General features: G+C 45.3%; 1 protein-coding gene across 4 annotated transcripts in view; it reads left to right on the top strand.

Annotated features, from left to right (window-relative positions):
- LOC123760113 (HEAT repeat-containing protein 3) overlaps nucleotides 1–22,242 on the top strand; it is a 237,276-nt gene that overhangs the window by 96,994 nt on the left and 118,040 nt on the right. For 2 of the 4 annotated variants that reach the window (XM_069325425.1, XM_045745597.2), the window contains exon 6: nucleotides 18,342–18,454. In XM_069325425.1, the coding sequence (XP_069181526.1) occupies nucleotides 18,342–18,454 (113 nt within the window). Of the gene's footprint in view, nucleotides 1–18,326; nucleotides 18,455–22,242 lie in introns of all 4 variants that reach the window. The other 2 variants (XM_045745599.2, XM_045745596.2) reach the window with 1 other exon arrangement.

Raw genomic sequence — 22,242 nt, 5'->3', positions numbered from 1 at the left:
TCAACCAGAATAGGGGTTTGTTTTGCAGCGCTTACCTTTCTGGGTGCCTGTCCCGGTCGATGGCAGATATAGAATGCTCCAAATCACATGTGCAATTCTATGGGCCATTGCTCCCTGTGCCTCTCTGAGGGGGCCAGGTTCTGGCTCATGGTCCCCGGTAGGCCTAGAACTCCACCCACATCGACTGATGCAAAATACAGGCATACCTCAGTTTAAGAGTTTAACACTTTCTGCGGATGAGGACGCCTCCCGGCGTCCTGTTTCGCCTACCCGCTTCCGCTATGTGGACATAAACTTATGTCCTCTTTTAAAATATTTGTATAAAATTCAATTTTTATCCGATTTACTTTGGGTTTGTTTCAAACTGCGCGCCATGAGGCTCTCTTTCTCACCAATAGGCTGCATGGTACAATAAGTTCATGAAAGGTTCACAAACATAACAAAAGTAAAAACATTTCGTGTGTGTTTGACTCTCACTGATATGTTCCAGCGTTGTTTTATATTTGGCGCTATTCTATCTTACGCTTTGTTGATCTTTTTTACCTACGGGCTCATAGAACATTCTATTGCGAACACATTGACACAAAAATGAATGACGTACATAGAATAATAATGTCATGAAAATGAAATAAGTATAAACTTTCAAAGCGCCGTGCGTCGTCCCGTCACCGGGTAACAATTTCACCACTTCCCACACTCTTGCGGGCGGGCCGCAATCATTATTCTACGCTTATATTCATATCACCGTGTTGGAAATTTCATTGCGAGTCCATTGATACCAAAATTAACGCTGTAGGACAAGTGTGGAGGTGATAACAATCCCAAGAGTAAAAACATTTTGTTGCTGTTGGGCGCTCACTTCGAGTCATCTTCGTAGTTATTTATTTGGTGCTGGTATCCCTATACGTTTCGTGACTTTTTTTACTGATGTTCTTCTAGAGAATTTTATTGCGAACACGTTGGTACCAAAATGAAATACGTAGCTCGAGAACTAAGGTCATGAGAGTAAAAAGAGTATACACATTTTTGTTTTTACGCTTACGCGGCAAAACGCCGGGAGCACTTACGGTTGTTTTTTTTACATTCGCCTGGAGCCGGAAAGTGTTAATTGGTTCCTGGAGACGCCTCGTATTCCGAAAACTCGCATTCCGAAGCTAATTTCCCCATAAGAAATAAAGGGAAATGAATTAATCCGTTCCTGACTACCCCAAAAACCCCACATCAAACTAAATTTTTATACCTAATTCATCTAAATAAACCTACAAAACTATGTTCCAGTTATTACTTACCTTGCTGTCGAGTGCTGTAGGCGTATGGAAGATGGTGAGGAGGGGGGAGGAGGAGAGGAGTTACTGTTTGGAAGGGGAGTCCCTTCCATTATCACATCAGGCAGTGAGGACCTTTCTGGTGTGCTCTCCCTGGGACGTTTTACCTGAGTGCCACTAGGTCCTGGTTGAGGCTCACTGCTCGATTTCCTCACCACAAATCTGTCCATGGAAGCTTGCTTTTCCCTTCTTCGCAAGCTGTCTCTGTAGTAAGGCATCACATTGTCATTGAAAAGATTAAGACAACGGCCTACTACAGCTTTCTCTGGGTGAGTCTTTTCAACAATTGTTTGAATCTCTTCCCACATCTGACACACCTTCTTAATTACTGCAGAAGGGACATTCGCTGCTCCTGCTGCCACCTCCTCCTCCACTGCAGAATCATCCGCTGCTGCGTTGGCTTGCTGTTCCTGTTGAAGGGCTAGGAGTTCTTCGGTGGTCAGTTCTTCGTTGTGTTCTTCCACCAACTCCTCCACATCATCACCATCCAATTCCAAGCCCATTTGCTGGCCTAGACTAACAATTTCCTCAACAATACGCGCATCATTTATAGGCTCAAACCCTCAAAGTCTAGTTCTCTCACACATTCAGGCCACAATTTTCTCCAGCCAGAGATCAGGGTTCTTTGAGTCACTTCTTGTCAGGCTTTGTCAACGAGTTTTAAAGCACTACAAATGTTAAAATGCTGTTTCCAGAACTCTTTGAGGGTGAGGTTTGTGGCTTCAGTCACTTCAAAACATTTCCGGAAAAGTGCCCTTTCATAAAGTTTCTTAAAATTCGCTATGATTTTCTGGTCCATAGGCTGAATTAGAGGAGTGGTGTTAGGAGGAAGGAATTTAACTGTGAGGAATTTATTGTATCTGGGCAACAAATCATCTTCCAAGCCTGGAGGATGAGCAGGAGCATTGTCGAGGAGAAGCACGGCTTTGAGTGGCAAATGTTTCTCCTGCAGATATTTTTCTATGGCAGGGCACACCACTTCATTCACCCACTCCGAAAAAATAAGCCTAGTCACCCATGCTTTTTTATTAGACTTCCACATCACACACAAATGGGTTTTCTGCACTTTATACTGTTTGAAAACCCTTGGATTTTTAGAATGATACACTAGCAAGGGTTTAATTTTCAAATCGCCACTCGCATTTGAACACAGCACAAGCTTAAACCTATCTTTCATAGGCTTGTGTCCAGGCAAGGATTTTTCCTCCTTGGTAATGTATGTCCTCTTAGGCATTCTTTTCCAAAACAGTCCTGTTTCGTCACAATTAAACACTTGTTGCGGTAGGTATCCCTCAGCCTCTACAAACTCTTTAAACTCGTCAATAAATCGTCCAGCGGCTGGTTTGTCTGAGCTGGCTGCCTCCCCATGCCTTGTAACACTATGGATACCACTTCTCTTTCTAAATTTTTCAAACCAGCCCCTGCTTGCCTTAAACTCTTTCGTATCTGCATCACTCGTTGCAGGGGTATTCTTTAGAAGGTCTTCGTGCAACACCCTGGCTTTCTCACAAATAATGGCCTCCGAAACACTATCACCCCTTAACTCCTTGTCGTGTATCCAAATTAATAACAACTTTTCCACTTCTTCAAGTATTTGTGGTCTTTGTTTCGTTATTGTTCTTACTCCTTTTGCCACTTTAGCACCCATAATCTCATTTTTCTTCTTAAGTATAGTGCATATTGTTGATGTGGCTTTGTTGTACTGCCTACAAAGTTCAACAACACGTGTACCGTTCTCATGCTTCCGAATGATCTCTTGTTTCTCCTCTATTGTCATCCTCACATGAGCTTTCTGGCCTTTATCCTTATCACTGGCTTTCTTGGGACCCATGGTGAGATATATAATAACAAATTGTATAGACAAATCACCAAAAATCCAACAAAACACTGAAAATCCGCGAGAACAATTGATGTGGGGGTAGTCACTGAGCGCGAGACAATGGTAAACTGAGGGGCGGCGGGGCAGAGGGGCGACGATCACCGAACCACCACGTGCTAGGTCGGCCTGTACGCGTATCAACAAACTCGCGTCCCGAGGTAACCCTCGCCTTCTGAGACATATTTTTTGAGGAAATCCTGCTCGTCTTCCGAAAAACTCGCATACAGGGACACTCGCATTCCGAGGTACCACTGTAGTTAGGGTATCCATATCAGCCATGGATAGCTCCGGGGAGCCTCAGGGGCTCACCTAGAAAATGGCATTTCATTACATTCAACGCTGGTTTTTTGGCCATTTGAGCATAAAAGTTGTTATTATATATCTCGCCATGGGTCTCAAGAAAGCCATTAGTAAGGTTCAACCTAAGAAAATAGCTGTGAGTAGAGGCAGTAGAGGATGTCCCTTCTTGATTAAGAAAATGTGTGAAGTATGGGAAGAACTGCAAAGTTTTGTTGAAAAAACTCGCGCAGATAAAGATGTAGCAGGTCGTTGCATTGACCTTTTAAATAACAATGTGATGTCTTACTACAGACAAGTGTTAAAATGTAGGGAAAAACAAGTGTCTTAAGACAGTCTTAGTAAGACAAGCAAGTCTTAGTGGTATGCAGGCAAAATGTGCCAGAGTGTGCATACCAGTGAAGTCCTCACTGCCTGATGTTATAATGGAAGGGGACTCCCCTTCCAAACAGTAACACCTCTCCTCCTCCCTCCTCCTTACCATCTTCCATACACCAACAGCAGTCATCAGCAAGGGTAAGTAATAACTTGAACATAGTTTTGTAGGTTTATTTAGATGAATTAGGTATAAAATTTAGTTTGAAGTGAGGTTTTTGAGTAGTCAGGAATGGATTAATTCATTTCCCATAATTTCTTATGGGGAAATTAGCTTCGGATTATGAGTTTTCGGAATACGAGATGTCTCCAGGAACGGTGTCGCTCCTGGAGTCATGGCAGGGGGGGGGTTCCTGGATCCCTCCCTCCCTCCATTCCTCTAACAGCATCATACTCCATATTCAAAATGAAGAATTCATAATAATTGGTGGTGCCAGTGGTGAGGGGATGTATTAGATGGGGTAAGGAGGCAGCTAGCCTCTACGCTGTCAACATTTTTAGGAAGTGTCGGGCTTGGTGAGATGCCTCAAAGTCTGGCCTGAGTGATCAGCTGACTGCTGGCCCACGTGGCTCCCTGCTGCTGCCTCAATACAGCCCATACTAAACTCGAGAAAATTTTACCACCATTTCAATTGTTAACACATCGCTTTTTATATTCCATAGTCAAAATGAAGAATTCATTATAAATAGTGGTGTCAGTGGTGGAGGGTGGTGTCAGTGGTGGGGGATGGTGGCAGAGAAGTCTGGTGGTTGGGGATGGGTCAGAGAAGTCTGGTGGTGGCAGATGGTGTCAGTGGTGGGTTATGGTGTCAGAGAAGTCTGGTGGTGTCAGTGATGGGGGGATGGTGTCAGAGACGTCTGGTGGTGTCAGTGGTGGGAGGATGGTGTCAGAGACGTCTGGTGGTGTCAGTGGTGGGAGGATGGTGTCAGAGAAGTCTGGTGGTGTCAGTGATGGGGGGATGGTGTCAGAGACATCTGGTGGTGTCAGTGGTGGGAGGATGGTGTCAGAGACGTCTGGTGGTGTCAGTGGTGGGAGGATGGTGTCAGAGAAGTCTGGTGGTGTCAGTGATGGGGGGATGGTGCCAGAGACATCTGGTGGTGTCAGTGGTGGGAGGATGGTGTCAGAGACGTCTGGTGGTGTCAGTGGTGGGAGGATGGTGTCAGAGACGTCTGGTGATGTCAGTGGTGGGGGATGGTGTCAGAGAGATCTGGTAGTGTCAGTGGTAGGGGATGGTGTCTGAAGTTTGGTGGTGTCAATGGGGGTGGGGTTACCGGATGTGAGCAACACCCAGCATTAGCAAGGACTTATTGTAATTGATTATAAATTTTTTTAAGAGGGTTGTTAGGGCCGTACAGATGGAATGAATTCCTCACCGGAACGAATCGGCTTCGCCCCATATAGTTCGTTCAAGTGAGGGGACACAGTACCTAAAATTACAATAACCGGGGCCTACGAGAACCGAGGTTCCACTGTATTAGCAATATCAGACTGGATAGCTCTGGGGAGCCTCCGAATCTAACCCAGAAAATGGCATTTCATTACATTCAACCCTGTTTTTCTGTGGGGAGCCCCTACGGCTCCCTGGAGCTTATCGGGCTAATGTATATTATGTTAGACCGGGACATTAGCTAAGGAGTTCAGACCTACCAGGGACCAGCGCCAGAACCTGGCCCCTTCAGAGAGGTTTCAGGGAGCAGTGGCCCTGGAAAACCCCATATGGTTGGGGGTTTTCCTTATCTGCCATCGACCAGGGTTAGGCACCCAGAAAGGTAGGCGTAACAAAACAAACCCCACATGGTAAGAAACTACAACAAAAACCGAACAGAGAGGTAGAAAACTCCCTACAATCCCAAGGAAACTAGCAAACAAGCAAACATCACACTTTACTGCCGCGCCGATCGTCCGCGCAGCCCTCCCCGCCCCGGGAGGGGAAGGGGGGAGCCCCGGACCTACCGCGCCGGCTGCCAAGCTCCAGTTCGTTCGCTAATGTCAACCGGGATTGACGCTTCTCTGGCCTCAGTTTCCTAGGCGGTGTTTGCCTTGTGTGGTGTTCACTGCTGTGTGTTGTGTTGTGCGGTGGCCAGGAGTACTTCATCAGTGCCGGGGCTGCATGTGCTTAGTGGCTGACTTCCCTAAGCGCCCTCTGAGTACTGCCCTTGCGTAACAGGGTTATCTTCCCTGGGGCGTTCAGGAACCATTCCCGTAGAGGTTCTTGCTGCTTGGCATTTGCCTCGCCCTTGGGGCCAGCTGGGGCTTGGGGCCCTTGTTTGGCCCTGGGTAGGGATTGGTATTGTGCTGATTAGGACGTCAAGGTGTTGCGCAGCCTGCCACCTAAGCGGCGGCCGGTTTCTGTTGCCTCTGGAGACAGTGTACTTTTGCGGGGTTTTTCTTTTGTTTTTAATTTTTCATGCCTGGTGGGGGTCTGCCTAAGGTGGTTATAGTTCCACTGGTAGTGTTTGGCGGCCCTCTGCTAGGCCCCCGTGATTGTACACGTCTCAGGGGTTTTCAGTGCTATAATCTACCCTCTTGTTATGTTTGGGTTTCTTAACCGGTTAGCAACACCTTGCCCGGGCTTCCCGTAGTTGTTACCCTACGGGCCCTGGAAACTCGTCTGGGCTCGGGGGACCATTGAATGTGTCTTCCGGGTTCCAACCCGTCTTGTACGGGATCGTTGGTTGCTGTTCCCTTGTCTCCGGGTGACAGTCGCCATTTTTACCTCCGTCATGCTGCCTGTTGGGTCACTGACACCTTGACCCGGAGTCTTGCGAGTGATTCTCTGCTTGTTCTCCAGTACTCTCCTGATGTTATTACTGTTCAGAGTACAGGTGGCATCCGTGTTGCAAGCTAGGTTAGGTTGCTGCAACATGCTAGGTTGGTTCCCACTCGAATGCCCCGTGGCCGCCCCGTTTGGTTAGGTGCTGCTCGCCCCTTTCCCTCCATGTTCCCGGCTCCGGACCGTCTGCGGGTTTCGGGGTAGGGGCGGGGTTTAGTTGCGGCAGAGACTCGGGCGGTTTTCGGGGGCTGCCCCGTTCGGGTTGGGGACGGAGGTTTGAGCCTGTGCCTCCTGCCAAGGCTTCTGGGTCTTACCAGCGGCCCTTTCTTGTTGCCTTTCCCATGGACTCTTGCTTTTCTTTAAGGGCGGAGGACTTGGAGGACGGCTCTGCCCCGGGGCCTCTGTTGTTGGTTCCCGGGGCTGTGGGGGTTGCCTGCTAGCAGTTCTGGGGCGGTTTTGCCCCTTCCGGGGTTTTTCTGCTGTTGGGCGACGTTTTTCGCCCATCCAGTCTGCTAGCTTCCCACATTTGCTGGCGTGTTTTTGTGTATTTAGCGTCAGTCACAGCCCCTGCTGGCGGCCATTTTCGTCTGCCGGTTTCCCGGCGTGGCTACCAGGGCGGCGTTGCGGTTTTGCTTACATGCGTCTGGGTGTGCGAGCGAGCGTCTCGGGTGAGTTTTCAATTTTTTTTTCAGGGTTTTTGTTCTCCTGTTGTTGTTTCTTTGTTTTTCTGGTGTTTTCTTGCCGTTGCCTGTTCCTCTGGGAACGTTTGGGTGTTGATTTTGGGTCTGAGCCTATGGGTTTAGGCTCAGTGCCCCTGGCTGGTATGCTTGCTCCCACACCTTGTCCCTCGGTTTTCGGTCTGTTGGGACCGTTTTCCCAGGGGGTTCTGGTGGGGGCTGTGCTTTGCCTTTCAGTGGTGTTCTCCGCCGGCAAATGTGGTGGTTTGGGCTCCCCCTGGTTCGATTCTGGGTTCCTTTGGGTTCCTTGGTTTCGTTCTGGAGGTTTCTTCCTCTTGGGCCCCCTTTTGTGGGTTCAAGGGACTTTGTTTCCTCGTGTGACCCGGTTCTGCCTTCTGGGGTTCCGGGGTCTTCCTGGCTTGCAGACTGGTCTTTTGGGTCTTGGCACATGTTGTGGTTGTGCTGAGACTTTGCGGTTTTGCTGTCGAGGTGGGCCTTTTGATGCAGTTTTGTGCCTTCTTTGCCTGGCCGGCGTAGTGCTCTCTGCCCACTAGTCGGCGACTTGTACTTTTACAATATATGTCCTCACCTAGTTGTGCTTGCGGGGGTTGAGCTCTGGCTCCTTGGTCCTGCCTCTCAACCATCTATCAACAGGTGTATAGGTTCCTGTGCCTCTTGGCCTCTATCATGTCTACATGTGACATTGTATGGGGGTCAGCCTCGTTACTTATGTGTGGAGTCACCACATTACTTCCTAGTGCTTTCCCGTTACCATTCTGGCACTAAAAAAAAAAAAAAAAAAAAATGTATCTGTGGCTCTTTTGGGTACTCAGTTTCCACCTGTGTCCCCTAGTGCGTGTGCCCCTTGTGTTACATAGCCTGTCCTTATCAACCCTGTCGATTCCCTTGGGTATCTTGAATGTGGAGATCAGGTCTCCCCTCACTTCATCTTCCAGCGAAGTGTGGTTTCATTCCCGTAGTCTCTCCTCATGACTTAGGTAGTGTACTTTTCTTTCAGAAGGGGTTCTGTTCCCTTCTCTGTTGACTGGGCGCTGGGGGAGCTGCTTGCTCTGTTGCCTCTCGCATGGTCCCGCTGTTGGTGGGCGCTTTGGGTTGTCTTCCGGCCTCTGCTGGCGTCGGAGGACGGCTTCTCCCCCTTGGGGGGGGTTCAGAGCTGGCGGGGTGGGCTTCTTCCCCTGCGCTTCGTCATTTCCTCTTCATGGGTGCGTGGGGCGTGGTCGATCCGCCCCATCATTCTGGACTTCTTCAGTCTGCGCCCTGGATCCTCTGCCCTCCTTGGGGGACTGTTGTCTCCTGTTCGGATTCTGTTGGGGCCGGGTGCATGGATGGTGGCCCTGGACCTCCAGGTCACTTCTTGGCACGTTCCTCTCCAGTTTTTCTGGGGCTAGCACGGTTGGTGGTGAGGCTTCAGGTTTGGTGGTGGGGCTTCAGGTTTGCTGTTTTTATTGCTTTCCCTATTTTGTAATGGGCACTTCGTATACTCTTTGCATCTTTACCGGATCTTAGTGCCCTGTCTGAGTCTGAGATTCAGTGTCTGGCCTACCTCGACGACTGGCTGGTGTGGGCTCCCAGTCAGTCCGCTTGTCTGCTCGCCAGGGGATGGTTCTTTCCAGATCGCCAGGTTTGGTTTCCTGGTGATCTGGAGGTTTTTCCATCTGTTTCCGTCCCGGGTTCGGACCTGGGCCTTGTTTAAGGCTCTTGGGCCCCTCATTGTCTTCCCTCCAGAAGTGTTACTGCGGCTGTGGTCCCGCCTTTGCTGTTCAGGAGGGGGTCCCGGGTTGCTCAGCGGTTGCTTGGGCGGTTGTGCGGGAGTCTGCACTTCGGCGTGCTTGTCTGCCCGCGGAGTCGGGTTTGGCTACGGCGTCGGTTGGTTCCTGCGGAGACTCCCCTTCCGCCTCTTGCATTCCTTGGGTTCCACCGGGGATCTTTTGTTGGTGCTGCGTCACCAGCTTCCTCTTTGGGGTTTTCGGGGTTCCGTGCCTTGGCACCTCCCCGAGCCTTCGCTCGATGTATTCACGGACGGGTCGTCTCTCGGCTGGGGCTTTGTGACCAGTGCTCACCAGGTCGGCCGAGGTTGATGGAGTCTGTCTGTCCGTCGGGCTCACAGCACGGTTCGGGTGTTCATGGCTGTCTGGTTTGCGCTTCGGAGGGTTTGGGTCACTAGGTACTCTACCATTCGGCTCTGTTTGGACTGTTCTCTGGTGGTTCTTGCCGGAACCACAGGGGTTTGGCTAACCGTGTGGTTTGTGTCCGGGGTGTGTCTTGCGTCCTGGCGGACAGCTGTCTCGGTTCATTCCTCTTCGTGGGTTGGCCAGTCGTCGCTGATTCGTTTTGTTGGCTCTGTCGGGCATATGGACTCCTGGCCATGGACGTCTTCGGGTCGGCGTGGTCTAGGCGTCGCCCATTTTGTGGCGCCCTTCCCACCTGCAAGGACTTCATGGTGGAGGCTTTCGGCAGGACTGGTCGAGGTGGGGGTACCTGTTCCTCTTCTCCCGGTCCAGCTGTTGTTTCTGGCTTGGTTGCAGCCCATTCCCACGAGAACAGTCCTTATGGTTCCATGGTGGCCAGCCCGGCCTTCTTTTCAGACGCTGCTTGATAGGTGTCCGTACCCGGGGCGTTTTTCCTGAGGCTTCGCCTCTTTCAGCAGGCCGAATCGGTCCTGTCCGTGACTGGTTCGGCCTTCTCCTTGGCTCTTCGTGTCTGGTATTTTGACGCGGGTATCACCATCTCTATGGTGTTCAGGTGGCTTTGTTGACGGTGTCCCACCTGCGAACTTCGTCTTGGAGACAGTATGACGTTTCTTACGTTTTCTCGTGTTTTGTTTCCCCTCCGGCCTGCTCATGCGTCGCCTGAGCCATCCTGGTCCTTGTTCAGGGTGCCTTCTTATCTTCCCCTCAGTTTGTGGTAGCCCCTTCGGTTCATTTTCCTGCTCTTTGGTACTGGTGGTAGCTTTATAGGTGTGCAGCCTTTCTCTGTCCTGGCGCCGGTCGTGACGGCTGCTTTCCGGAGGGGTTCTTGGGGTATTGGTGCTTGATTGGTTTGGCCGGGGGGTGCGTCCTGTGTTGTCCGGTTGTGCTTTTTGCTGTTGCCGGCGTACCGTGTCTGGGGATGCGCTGTGGTTGATCCGGTTCCTTCGTTCCCTGTTTTCAGGGCTCGGGTCTCCCAGGTCGTCCGCAGTTTTTTCCTTCTTCCAGCCTGCGGTCTGTCTTTGCGCCCGTGCTGTTCAGACGTTTGCAGCTTTTGCTGCTGTGTTGGTGACGTCTCGGGCTCATTTCGGGCGCAGGGATTTGTGGGTCGCACAGGTTTTTGGCCGCCCATCCATATGTGTAATTACCTAAGTGTAATTACCTAAGTGTAGTTACAGGATGAGAGCTACGCTCGTGGTGTCCCGTCTTCCCAGCACTCTTTGTCATATAACGCTTTGAAACTACTGACGGTCTTGGCCTCCACCACCTTCTCACTTAACTTGTTCCAACCGTCTACCACTCTATTTGCGAAGGTGAATTTTCTTATATTTCTTCGGCATCTGTGTTTAGCTAGTTTAAATCTATGACCTCTTGTTCTTGAAATTCCAGGTCTCAGGAAGTCTTCCCTGTCGATTTTATCAATTCCTGTTACTATTTTGTATGTAGTGATCATATCACCTCTTTTTCTTCTGTCTTCTAGTTTTGGCATATTTAATGCTTCTAACCTCTCCTCGTAGCTCTTGCCCTTCAGTTCTGGGAGCCACTTAGTAGCATGTCTTTGCACCTTTTCCAGTTTGTTGATGTGCTTCTTAAGATATGGGCACCACACAACAGCTGCATATTCTAGCTTTGGCCTAACAAAAGTCATGAACAATTTCTTTAGTATATCGCCATCCATGTATTTAAATGCAATTCTGAAGTTAGAAAGCATAGCATAGGCTCCTTGCACAATATTCTTTATGTGGTCCTCAGGTGATAGTTTTCTATCTAGAACCACTCCTAGATCTCTTTCTTTATCAGAATTCTTTAAAGATTTCTCACATAATATATAGGTTGTGTGGGGTCTATGTTCTCCTATTCCACATTCCATAACATGACATTTATTAACATTAAATTCCATTTGCCAAGTGGTGCTCCATATACTTATTTTGTCCAGGTCTTTTTGAAGGGCATGACAGTCATCTAAATTTCTTATCCTTCCTATTATCTTAGCATCATCAGCAAACATGTTCATATAATTCTGTATACCAACTGGTAGATCATTTATGTACACAATACACATCACTGGTGCAAGAACTGAACCCTGTGGTACTCCACTTGTGACATTTCTCCATTCTGATACATTGCCTCTGATTACTGCCCTCATTTTTCTATCAGTCAGAAAATTTTTCATCCATGATAGAAGCATACCTGTCACCCCTCCAATATTTTCCAGTTTCCAGAACAACCTCTTATGTGGAACTCTGTCAAAAGCCTTTTTTAGGTCCAGATAGATGCAGTCAACCCAACCATCTCTTTCCTGTAATATCTCTGTGGCTCGATCATAGAAACTGAGTAAATTCGATACACAGGATCTTCCAGATCGAAAACCATACTGTCTGTCTGATATTATATCATTTCTCTCTAGGTGTTCTACCCATTTAGTTTTGATTAGTTTTTCCAATACTTTCACTATTACACTTGTCAATGATACAGGTCTATAATTGAGGGGGTCTTCCCTGCTGCCACTTTTGTAGATTGGAACTATGTTAGCCTGTTTCCACCCGTCTGCTACGATTCCTGTGTCTGTTCTTGGGCGTTCTTGTTGCCTTGGGTCGCAGGTTTGTGGCCGGTTGTCTTGGCTTTGCATTGCAGAGTTTGTGGCGGCCGCCTCCCGGGTTAGCCCTTTCTTTTCCTTCTCTTTGGGTATGAAGCTCCAGGGAGCCGTAGGGGCTCCCCACAGAAAACCAGCGTTGAATGTAATGAAACGCCATTTTCTGGGTGAGCCCCGGAGGCTCCCTGGAAACCCTCCCTCCCACCGGTCGGCGGTTTTTTCGCGTTGGTTGAAGCTTAGCTTCCGAACTGGAGCTTGGCAGCCGGCGCGGTAGGTCCAGGGCTTCCCCCTTCCCCTCCCGGGGCGGGGAGGGCTGCGCGGACGATCGGCGCGGCAGTAAAGTGTGATTTTTGCTTGTTTGCTTGTTTCCTTGGGATTGTAGGGAGTTTTCTACCTCTCTGTTCGTTTTTTGTTGTAGTTTCTTACCATGTGGGGTTTGTTTTGTTACGCCTTCCTTTCTGGGTGCCTAACCCCGGTCGATGGCAGATAAGGAAAACCCCCAACCATATGGGGCCTTCCAGGGCCATTGCTCCCTGAAACCTCTCTGAAGGGGCCAGGTTCTGGCGCTGGTCCCTGGTAGGTCTGAACTCCTTAGCTAATGTCCCGGTCTAACATAACATACATTAGCCCGATAAGCTCCAGGGAGCCTCCGGGGCACACCCAGAAAATGGCGTTTCATTACATTCATCGCTGTTTTTTTTTTTTTTTTTTCGCATTTCAACTTCGGAGCACTGCCAGAATGTCACAATAAAAGCCGAGCAGTACTGGGGTTAAAACAACTATCACCTGAGGACCATATAAAGAATATTGTGCGAGGAGCCTATGCCACACTTTCTAACTTCAGAATTGCTTTTAAATACATGGATGGCAATATACTATAGAAATTGTTCATGACTTGTTAGGCCAAAGCTAGAATATGCAGCTGTTGTGTGGTGCCCATATCTTAAGAAGCACATCAACAAACTGGAAAAGGTGCAAAGACATGCTACAAAGTGGCTCCCAGAACTGAAGGGTAAGAGCTACGAGGAGAGGTTAGAAGCATTAAACATGCCAAAACTAGAAGACAGAAGAAAAGAGGTGATATGATCACTACATACAAAATAGTAACAGGAATTGATAAAATCGACAGGGAAGATTTCCTGAGACCTGGCACTTCAAGAACAAGAGGTCATAGATTTAAACTAGCTAAACACAGATGCCGAAGAAATATAAGAAAATTCACCTTCGCAAATAGAGTGGTAGACGGTTGGAACAAGTTAGGTGAGAAGGTGATGGAGGCCAAGACCGTCAGTAGTTTCAAAGCGTTATATGACAAAGAGTGCTGGGAAGACGGGACACCACGAGCGTAGCTCTCATCCTGTAACTACACTTAGGTAATTACACTTAGGTAATTACATCTTGGGTAAGGGTTTTATTGGGTAATGGTTGAAAAGGTGACACCCCTAAGGTCAACACTTGCAGCAGAGGAGCTCCAGCATATTTCAACAATCCTAAGTATTGTAGTACAGGTTGATGGTAGTGAGTGGTGTCCCAGAGAACATAAAGGTATAGTGCTCTTGAAAAATAAGTGAGATAACAGGAAAGTGCTAAGGGAAGTGAAAAATCGGATGAGAAAAAGTTGCCCTAGTGTTTACAGTGCAGAGAAGAACATTTCAAGATAGCCACTGGCAAGGGGAAAAACAAAACAGAGCTTGATTTTGAGGGATTCAATGAAGAAAGCATTGATATTAGTAGTCTACATAACAAGTTGGTAAATTTAGATACTATAGCGAACTCTCATGTAGAAATAATTAGTAAATTGAAAGAAAGTAATGACCATTTGAATAGCAAAGTTTTATGTCTTGAGGGTTTAGTGAAAGACTTGCGCAAGGATAAGAATTAATTGGAAACAAATTGCAAAGCCATGGAAGAAGAAAATAAACTCTTAAAAATAGCTTTGGAAGAAGTTAAAGTAAATTTAAACATAAATGACTACAATAGGTTAGGCAAGGAAATTCAACAGCAGAAACAGCTTTTATCAGCACAGATGGAGGAAGTTACACAGGTAATAGAACAGTGCAAGAAAGATATGCAACTCACTTATGCACAAGTGGCCAAGGAGAAGGAAAAAATAGAAGAAGCAGTAAAGGAAGTCAAACACTGCAGCAACCAAGATAAAACAAACATTAGGCTGGAAGTGAGAAAAGAATTGGCATCTAACCCGAAGTTGGTGCAAAACACAGTTGATCGGAGTAAGTCCCTGTTAATTTTTGGCTGCAAAGAAAAGGCGATAACATCTAGGTCAGAAAGAGCTGTAGAAGAAGCAAAAGTAGTAGATAAAATTGTTGGCCTCGTGGAAGGTCTTACAACCATAGAGAATGTGTGCGACTACAGGAGAATAGGCAGGTACGTAAAAGGGAAAGATCGACCTTTGAGGATCACCCTAAACGGTGTCAAACAGATGGAAGAAGTACTAAGGAATTCTAGAAAATTGCAAAGTGATGAGGATGGGAAAGGGTGGTCGTTAAGACGAGATCTTTAAAAAGAAGATAGAGAGAAGCTGAAACTGAACCTCGCCGAGGCAAAACATTTAAATGAGAGCAGGAATGAAGAAGAAATAAATTCTTTTTTTCTACAAAGTGATAGGGGTAGGCAAACCAGTAAAGTGGTACATAAAGGCAAACCAACAAAATCAATAGAGAGAGGGGGAGTGAAGAATAAGGAGAGGGGGAACAAGTTCCTGAAGAGTGCATACACCAACATAGATGGAGTGAGATCGAAGATACTGGAGTTAAGTGATGTAATACAGCTGCAGACACCAGACATTGTTGCACTCACGGAGACAAAACTTGAAGATGTAATTTTAAATGAGGTCATATTCCCAAGGGGCTACTCAATTTGGAGACGGGACAGAAAAATTAGGAAAGGCGGTGGCGTTGCTGTGCTGGTAAAAGAACACCTAAAGGTGAATGAAATAATGACTGCCAATCCACAAGAAGTTGACATAATAGCACTAGAGATCTCCCAAGAGGATGATAAACTAATGATAATAAATGCATATAGTCCACCGCCAAGCAGCACATGGTCAAAGGAGGAGCTAGATAGTAAACGTGAAGGTCTTATAACAATAATGAGAGAGAGATTATAGCGAGAGCGGATAACGATAGATCACGACTGTTGATAGTCGGTGACTTCAACTTGAAATCCATAGACTGGGAAGCATATGAAGCTAAAACAGAAGATTTTTGGACCTGTAAATTTGTAGACCTCATCCTGGAAACATTCTTGTATCAACATGTTAAACAAGCTACGAGGATGAGGGAAGGGGACGTTCCCTCCATGCTAGATTTGATATTTACCAGGAAGGAGGAAGAGATATTTGACATTCAGTACCTTCCTCCCTTGGGTAAAAGTGACCATGTCTTTTTGGGAATAAAGTATGCAATGCGTTATAAGCTGGAAGAAAATAAGGAGGTTGAAGCAGTTGAAAAACCAAACTTCAGGAGAGGACATTATGGTGACCTTAGAAATTTTTTTAGTGAGTATAATTGGACAGACTTGATGCTAGGCAAGGAAGTGAATGAGATGTATGTCAAGTTTTGTGAAATATATGATAAAGGCACAAAAAAATTTATACCAAAACAGAGATGCAGAACTAGGAAACAGGATTGGTTCAATAGAAATTGCGAGAGGGCTAGAGATCAAAAGACACAAAAATGGAATCAATACAGGAAGAGGCCGAACCCCCAAACATACCAGCGATACAAAGATGCGAGAAACAACTACACGGCAGTGAGGAGAGAGGCAGAAAGAAATTTTGAAAAAGGGATTGCAGACAAATGTAAAACAGAACCAGGTCTATTCTATAAATTCATAAACAACAAATTGCAGGTAAAGGATAATATTCAGAGGTTGAAAATGGGAAATAGATTCATGGAAGATGAAAAGGAAATGTGTGAAACACTAAACGAAAAGTTCCAAAGTGTGTTTGTACAAAATGAAATCTTTAGGGAACCAGATACAATAAGAATTCCAGAGAACAACATAGAGCACATAGAGGTGTCTATAGACGAAGTTGAAAAAATGCTCAAGGAGCTCGGTAAGAACAAAGCAGCTGGCCCAGATGGCGTTTCACCATGGGTTCTGAGAGAATGTGCATCTGAGCTCAGCATTCCACTTCACCTGATCTTTCAGGCATCCCTGTGTACTGGAATCGTAGCAGACGTGTGGAAACAGGCTAACATAGTTCCAATCTACAAAAGTGGCAGCAGGGTAAATCAATTATAGACCTGTATCATTGACAAGTGTAATAGTGAAAGTATTGGAAAAGCTAATCAAAACTAAATGGGTAGAACACCTAGAGAGAAATGATATAATATCAGACAGACAGTATGGTTTTCGATCTGGAAGATCCTGTGTATCGAATTTACTCAGTTTCTATGATCGAGCCACAGAGATATTACAGGAAAGAGATGGTTGGGTTGACTGCATCTATCTGGACCTAAAAAAGGCTTTCGACAGAGTTCCACATAAGAGGTTGTTCTGGAAACTGGAAAATATTGGAGACAGGTAAGCTTCTATCATGGATGAAAAATTTTCTGACTGATAGAAAAATGAGGGCAGTAATCAGAGGCAATGTATCGGAATGGAGAAATGTCACGCGTGGAGTACCATAGGGTTCAGTTCTTGCACCAGTGATGTTTATTGTGTACATAAATGATCTACCAGTTGGTATACAGAATTATATGAACATGTTTGCTGAGGATGCTAAGATAATAGGAAGGATAAGAAATTTAGATGATTGTCATGCCCTTCAAGAAGACCTGGACAAAATAAGTAGATGGAGCACCACTTGGCAAATGGAATTTATTGTTAATAAATGTCATGTTATGGAATGTGGAATAGGAGAACATAGAACCCACACAACCTATATATTATGTGAGAAATCTTTAAAGAATTCTGATAAAGAAAGAGATCTAGGGGTGGTTCTAGATAGAAAACTATCACCTGAGGACGACATAAAGAATATTGTGCAAGGAGCCTATGCTATGCTTTCTAACAAGAATTGCATTTAAATACATGGATGGCGATATACTAAAGAAATTGTTCATGACTTTTGTTAAGCCAAAGCTAGAATATGCAGCTGTTGTGTGGTGCCCATATCTTAAGAAGCACATCAACAAACTGGAAAAGGTGCAAAGACATGCTACTAAGTGGCTCCCAGAACTGAAAGGTAAGAGCTACGAGGAGAGGTTAGAAGCATTAAACATGCCAAAACTAGAAGACAGAAGAAAAAGAGGTGATATGATCACTACATACAAAATAGTAACAGGAATTGATAAAATCGACGGGGAAGATTTCCTGAAACCTGGCACTTCAAGAACAAGAGGTCATAGATTTAAACTAGCTAAACACAGATGCCGAAGAAATATAAGAAAATTTACCTTCTCAAATAGAGTGGTAGACGGTTGGAACAAGTTAAGTGAGAAGGTGGTGGAGGCCAAGACCGTCAGTAGTTTCAAAGCGTTATATGACAAAGAGTGCTGGGAAGACGGGACACCACGAGCATAGCTCTCATCCTGTAACTACACTTAGGTAATTACTAGATTTTTTCCTCCAAGGAGTACCGGACTAACCGGGCTGTGGTGGGTATGTGGGCCTGCGGGCCGCTCCAAGCAACAGCCTAGTGGACCAAACTCTCACAAGTCAAGCCTGGCCTCGGGCCGGGCTTGGGGAGTAGAACTCCCAGAACCCCATCAACCAGGTAACCCGGAGTATCATGTAGTAAATGGAATTCTATGTGAATTAATACTATGTTATGAAATGTGGAATAGAAAATAGGTTACACACAACCTACTAATTATGTGGAAAGGAATTTAAAAATGCTAAGAAAGAAAGAGATCTCGGGGTATTTCTGGATAGTAGAATGTCACCAAAGGAACACATAAAGGACATTGTACGAGGAACATATGCTGTGCTTTCCAAATTCAGAATCACTTAAAATTACATAGATGATGAAAAATTAAAGAAACTGTTCATGACTTTTGTGAGACCAAAAGTTACCTTATACTGTATGGTGTTAAAATTCAAGAAAATATAAATAACAAATTTCCTTCTTTATTTAATTATTTTTTGCAAATTTTCTTACTTTTATATAGATTGTTTGACTAGTGCAAAATTAATATGTAATTATATGTTTTATACCTGAATGCATTTGCAGCTCATAATATTCCAGATGAGGAGGATTGGGATAGTTGTGAGAATATCTCAAGTGACGGAGAAGCTGAAAATGGCTGTACAGAGAACCCTATGGATTTAGAAGGGGCAAGAGATGTTCTTTCTCCTGAGGTAAGAATTTACAGCAGAACTTTGATGATTCCATTGGTATCCTACAGGGTCACATCACTTGTTGTTGTCCAGGTGATTGAGTAGGAAGTGCAAAATTCATTTATGTTAAAAAAAAAAATGGAATTCCTTACAAGCGTGATCGTCACTAAGCAGGCAGCTCTGGTAAACTGAGGCAGTTTGGCCAATGTCACCAGGAACCACGCGCTCGGTCGACCCAAACGCATATCAACAAAGGTCGTTAATTGAAGACACGGTCGTTAGTCGAGTCGCATTTTCTAACAAAATTTACATTGTAACTTGAAAAATTCGTAAATATGGGCAGTTGTAAGCTGAGGTATTGTGAGAGGCAAGAGCACCCTGTTCTGAACCCATGTTACCTTGAAGTTACCTTGAAGTGTTTCCGGGGGCTTAGTTTCCCCGCGGCTTGGTCGTCGACCAGTCCTCCTTGTTGCTGGACTAGTCAACCAGGCTATTTAACGCGGCTGCTCGCAGCTTGACGTATGAATCACAGCCTGGTTAATCAGGTATGTTTTGGAGGTACTTATCCAGTTCTCTCTTGAACATTGTGAGAGGTCAGCCAGTTAATGCCCCTTATATGTAGTGGAAGCGTGTTGAACAGTCTCGGGCCTCTGATGTTGATAGAGTTTTCTCTGAGAGTACCTGTTGCACCTCTGTTTTTCAACAGGGGGTATTCTGCACATCCTGCCATGCCTCCAGGTCTCATGTGATGTTTTTTTCTATGTGCAGGTTTGGGACCAGCCCCTCTAATATTTTCCATGTATAAATTATTATGTATCTCTTCTGGCTGCACTCAAGAGAATACAAATTTAGGCTCTTTAGTCGGTCCCAATAGTTTAGATGTTTTACTGAGTGGATTCTAGCTGTAAAGGATCTCTGCACGCTCTCCAGGTCAGCAATTTTTCCAGCTTTGAAAGAGGCTGTCGTTGTGCAGCAGTATTCCACTCTAGACAGCACTAGCTTCTTGAAAAGTATCATCATCGGTATAGCATCTCTAGTTTGAAAGGTTCTTGTTATCCAACCTGTCATTTTTCTTGCAGTTGTGATGGCTACTTTATTGTGTTCTTTGAAGCTAAGGTCTTTGAGCACACCCAAATCCTTTACATTGTCTTTTCATTCTATGTTATGATTTGACTGTGTTTTGTACTGTACGTGGTTTCCGTTTTTATACTTTCATTTTTTCCATACTGCATGAGCTGGAACTTATCTTCGTTAAACACTATATTTTTTCTGTAGCCCATAGAAAGACCTGATTTACGTCTGATTGGAGGTTTGCCATGTTCTCTATGTTGTCTGCTCTCATAAAAATCCTAGTGCAATCTGCAAAGGATGATACAGTTCTATAGATTGTGTCCTTGTCTATGTCCGATATGAGGATGAAAAAAAGTACTGGAGCAAGCACAGTACCCTGGGGGACTGAGCTCTTCACGGTTGATGGACCGGATTTTATTTTATTGACTATTACACATTGGGTAATCAGAAAATTGTAGATCTATCTGCCTATTTTTCCAATAATTCCTTTTGAAGGCATTTTATGTACAATAACACCAGGTAACATGTGTCAAAGGCTTTTACGAAATCTGTGTAAATTACATCAGCGTTTTGTCTGTCTTCCATGGCATCTAATGCCATGTCATAGTGGTCCAGCAACTGTGACAGGCAAGATCTCCCTGTTCTAAAACCATGTTGTCCGGGGCTATGGAGATGCTGTGATTCCATGTGTTTTATGATCTTTTTTTTTTTTTTTTTTGAGATATATACAAGAGTTGTTACATTCTTGTACAGCCACTAGTACGCGTAGCGTTTCGGTCAAGTTCTTAATACTATGGTCCCTGGAATACGATCCCCTGCCGCGAAGAATCGTTTTTTCATCCAAGTACACATTTTACTGTTGCGTTAAACAGAGGCTACAGTTAAGGAATTGCGCCCAGTAAATCCTCCCCGGCCAGGATACGAACCCATGACATAGCGCTCGCGGAACGCCAGGCGAGTGTCTTACCACTACACCACGGAGACTCTTACTTCTTAGCACGCTCAAAGATTTTTATGATGTGCAATGTTACTGCTATCAGTCCATAAATTTTTGCCTCTGCCTTATTACGTCCTTTATGGAGTGCTGCTGTCACTGCTGCTGTTTTTAGTATGTCAGGGATAACACCAGTATCTAGGCATTGTCTCTAAAGAATGTGAAGGGTCTGCGATAGTGTTTTTTTTACAGTTCTTGATGATGAAGGGTCTGCGATTGTGGTTTTTTTACAGTTCTTGATGATTATGTAGTTCTAAGAATCAGGGCCTAGTGCAGAGTACATAGGCATACTGTTTATGGCTTCTTCAAAATCCATTGGGGATAGGGTCATGTCTGATATATGATTTGATGTTATTATCATATCCATGAAATATTCATTTGGGTTAATAATCTTTAGTGTGTTTAGTGACTTGCTGAAAAGAGTCGTACTGCTTCCCCAGCATCTCGCTCGTTTCTGTTGTCATGAGTGAAAGTTCCATCTCCCTTTCGCAGGGGTCCAATACTAGATGAGGTTTTTTTTTATCTTGATTTTGCATAGGAGAAAAGTATTTTGGATTTCTCTCTATTTCCCTGATGACTTTTTGCTCTCTTTGCCTCTCCTGGGTTTTGTATGATTCTTATAGCTTTAGTTCAATTGTTTCTATTTCTCTACTTAAACTTTTTCGACGTTCATGAGATAGGGTGCGACTCAAGTTGTTCCACAATTCGTTTTCTATGCCTATAGAGGGAACGACGTTCTTGTTCCAATCTGCATCTCTTCCTCTTTTTTTCTTAGGAGTAAGCGGTTTGAGCATATTTCTAGTAATTACCTAAGTGTAATTACAGGATGAGAGCTACACTCGTGTCTACCCAGCACTCTTTGTCATATAATGCTTTGAAACTACTGACGGTTTTGGCCTCCAACATCTTCTACCTAACTAGTTCCAACCATATACCACTCTGTTTGCAAAAGTGAATTGTCATATATTCCTCCGGCAGCTTTGTTTCGTTAGTTAACCACTTAACTGCGCCAGCCGAGTATTTTCGGTCGGCGGGAAACTGCGCCGACCGAGAAAACTTTTTTTTTTTTTTCCGTACCAATTCTAAATGTGTGCAAGGTTGGTTGTGTACGAAATGGACTCTTAGAACCTCCAGTGAGAGGCAGTCATCTTGGAAAAAATTTCCAGAATGTCCTAGGGCTGCTGGCTGGGTTAGTACTGAAAGAGCAACAATGGGTGGCGCACGCGCCTCTGGCTTCCAAACACCTGTCTGACTCGGTGTTGAAAGATAACGCTCTGTCGGTGAAATTCAAACCTTATTGTTTGAAGAACATAAGGGGTCATAATATTGGTGAAGCTAGGCGCAATAAGGACCTAACACAAAGGTCGGATGCAAGTGATACAGCACCTATGAAGATGATGCAGCGAGCATATTTAGTTGTAGCTCTGAGCGTCATCCTTGCAATCCTATGCTATCTCCAATTAATTTAGATGATACATAGATGAATTCTCTTTCTGCGTTCATTGATTATGCATCCGATACAAGTAGCATAGATGAATAGTGTTAGCGGCTTCCATGGTGGTGTTTTCCATAGATCTTTTCAAGAATACCTGAATCTCTTCCTGACTGACGGACACTCTTTGAGGCAAGCTGAATCTCTTCCTGTGTGGGACCATACAAAGCGATCTTTTCAAGACTACCTTACAAATTGATCTTTTCCTATAATGTTTTCAATACTACCTTATGCTTTTCAAGCTCGGCTACA

The sequence above is a fragment of the Procambarus clarkii genome, chromosome 16 (assembly GCF_040958095.1).
Source record: "Procambarus clarkii isolate CNS0578487 chromosome 16, FALCON_Pclarkii_2.0, whole genome shotgun sequence".
NCBI lineage: Eukaryota > Metazoa > Arthropoda > Malacostraca > Decapoda > Cambaridae > Procambarus > Procambarus clarkii.
The sequence above is the reverse complement of the archived record's forward strand: the minus strand, read 5'-3'. Positions and strand labels throughout refer to the sequence as shown.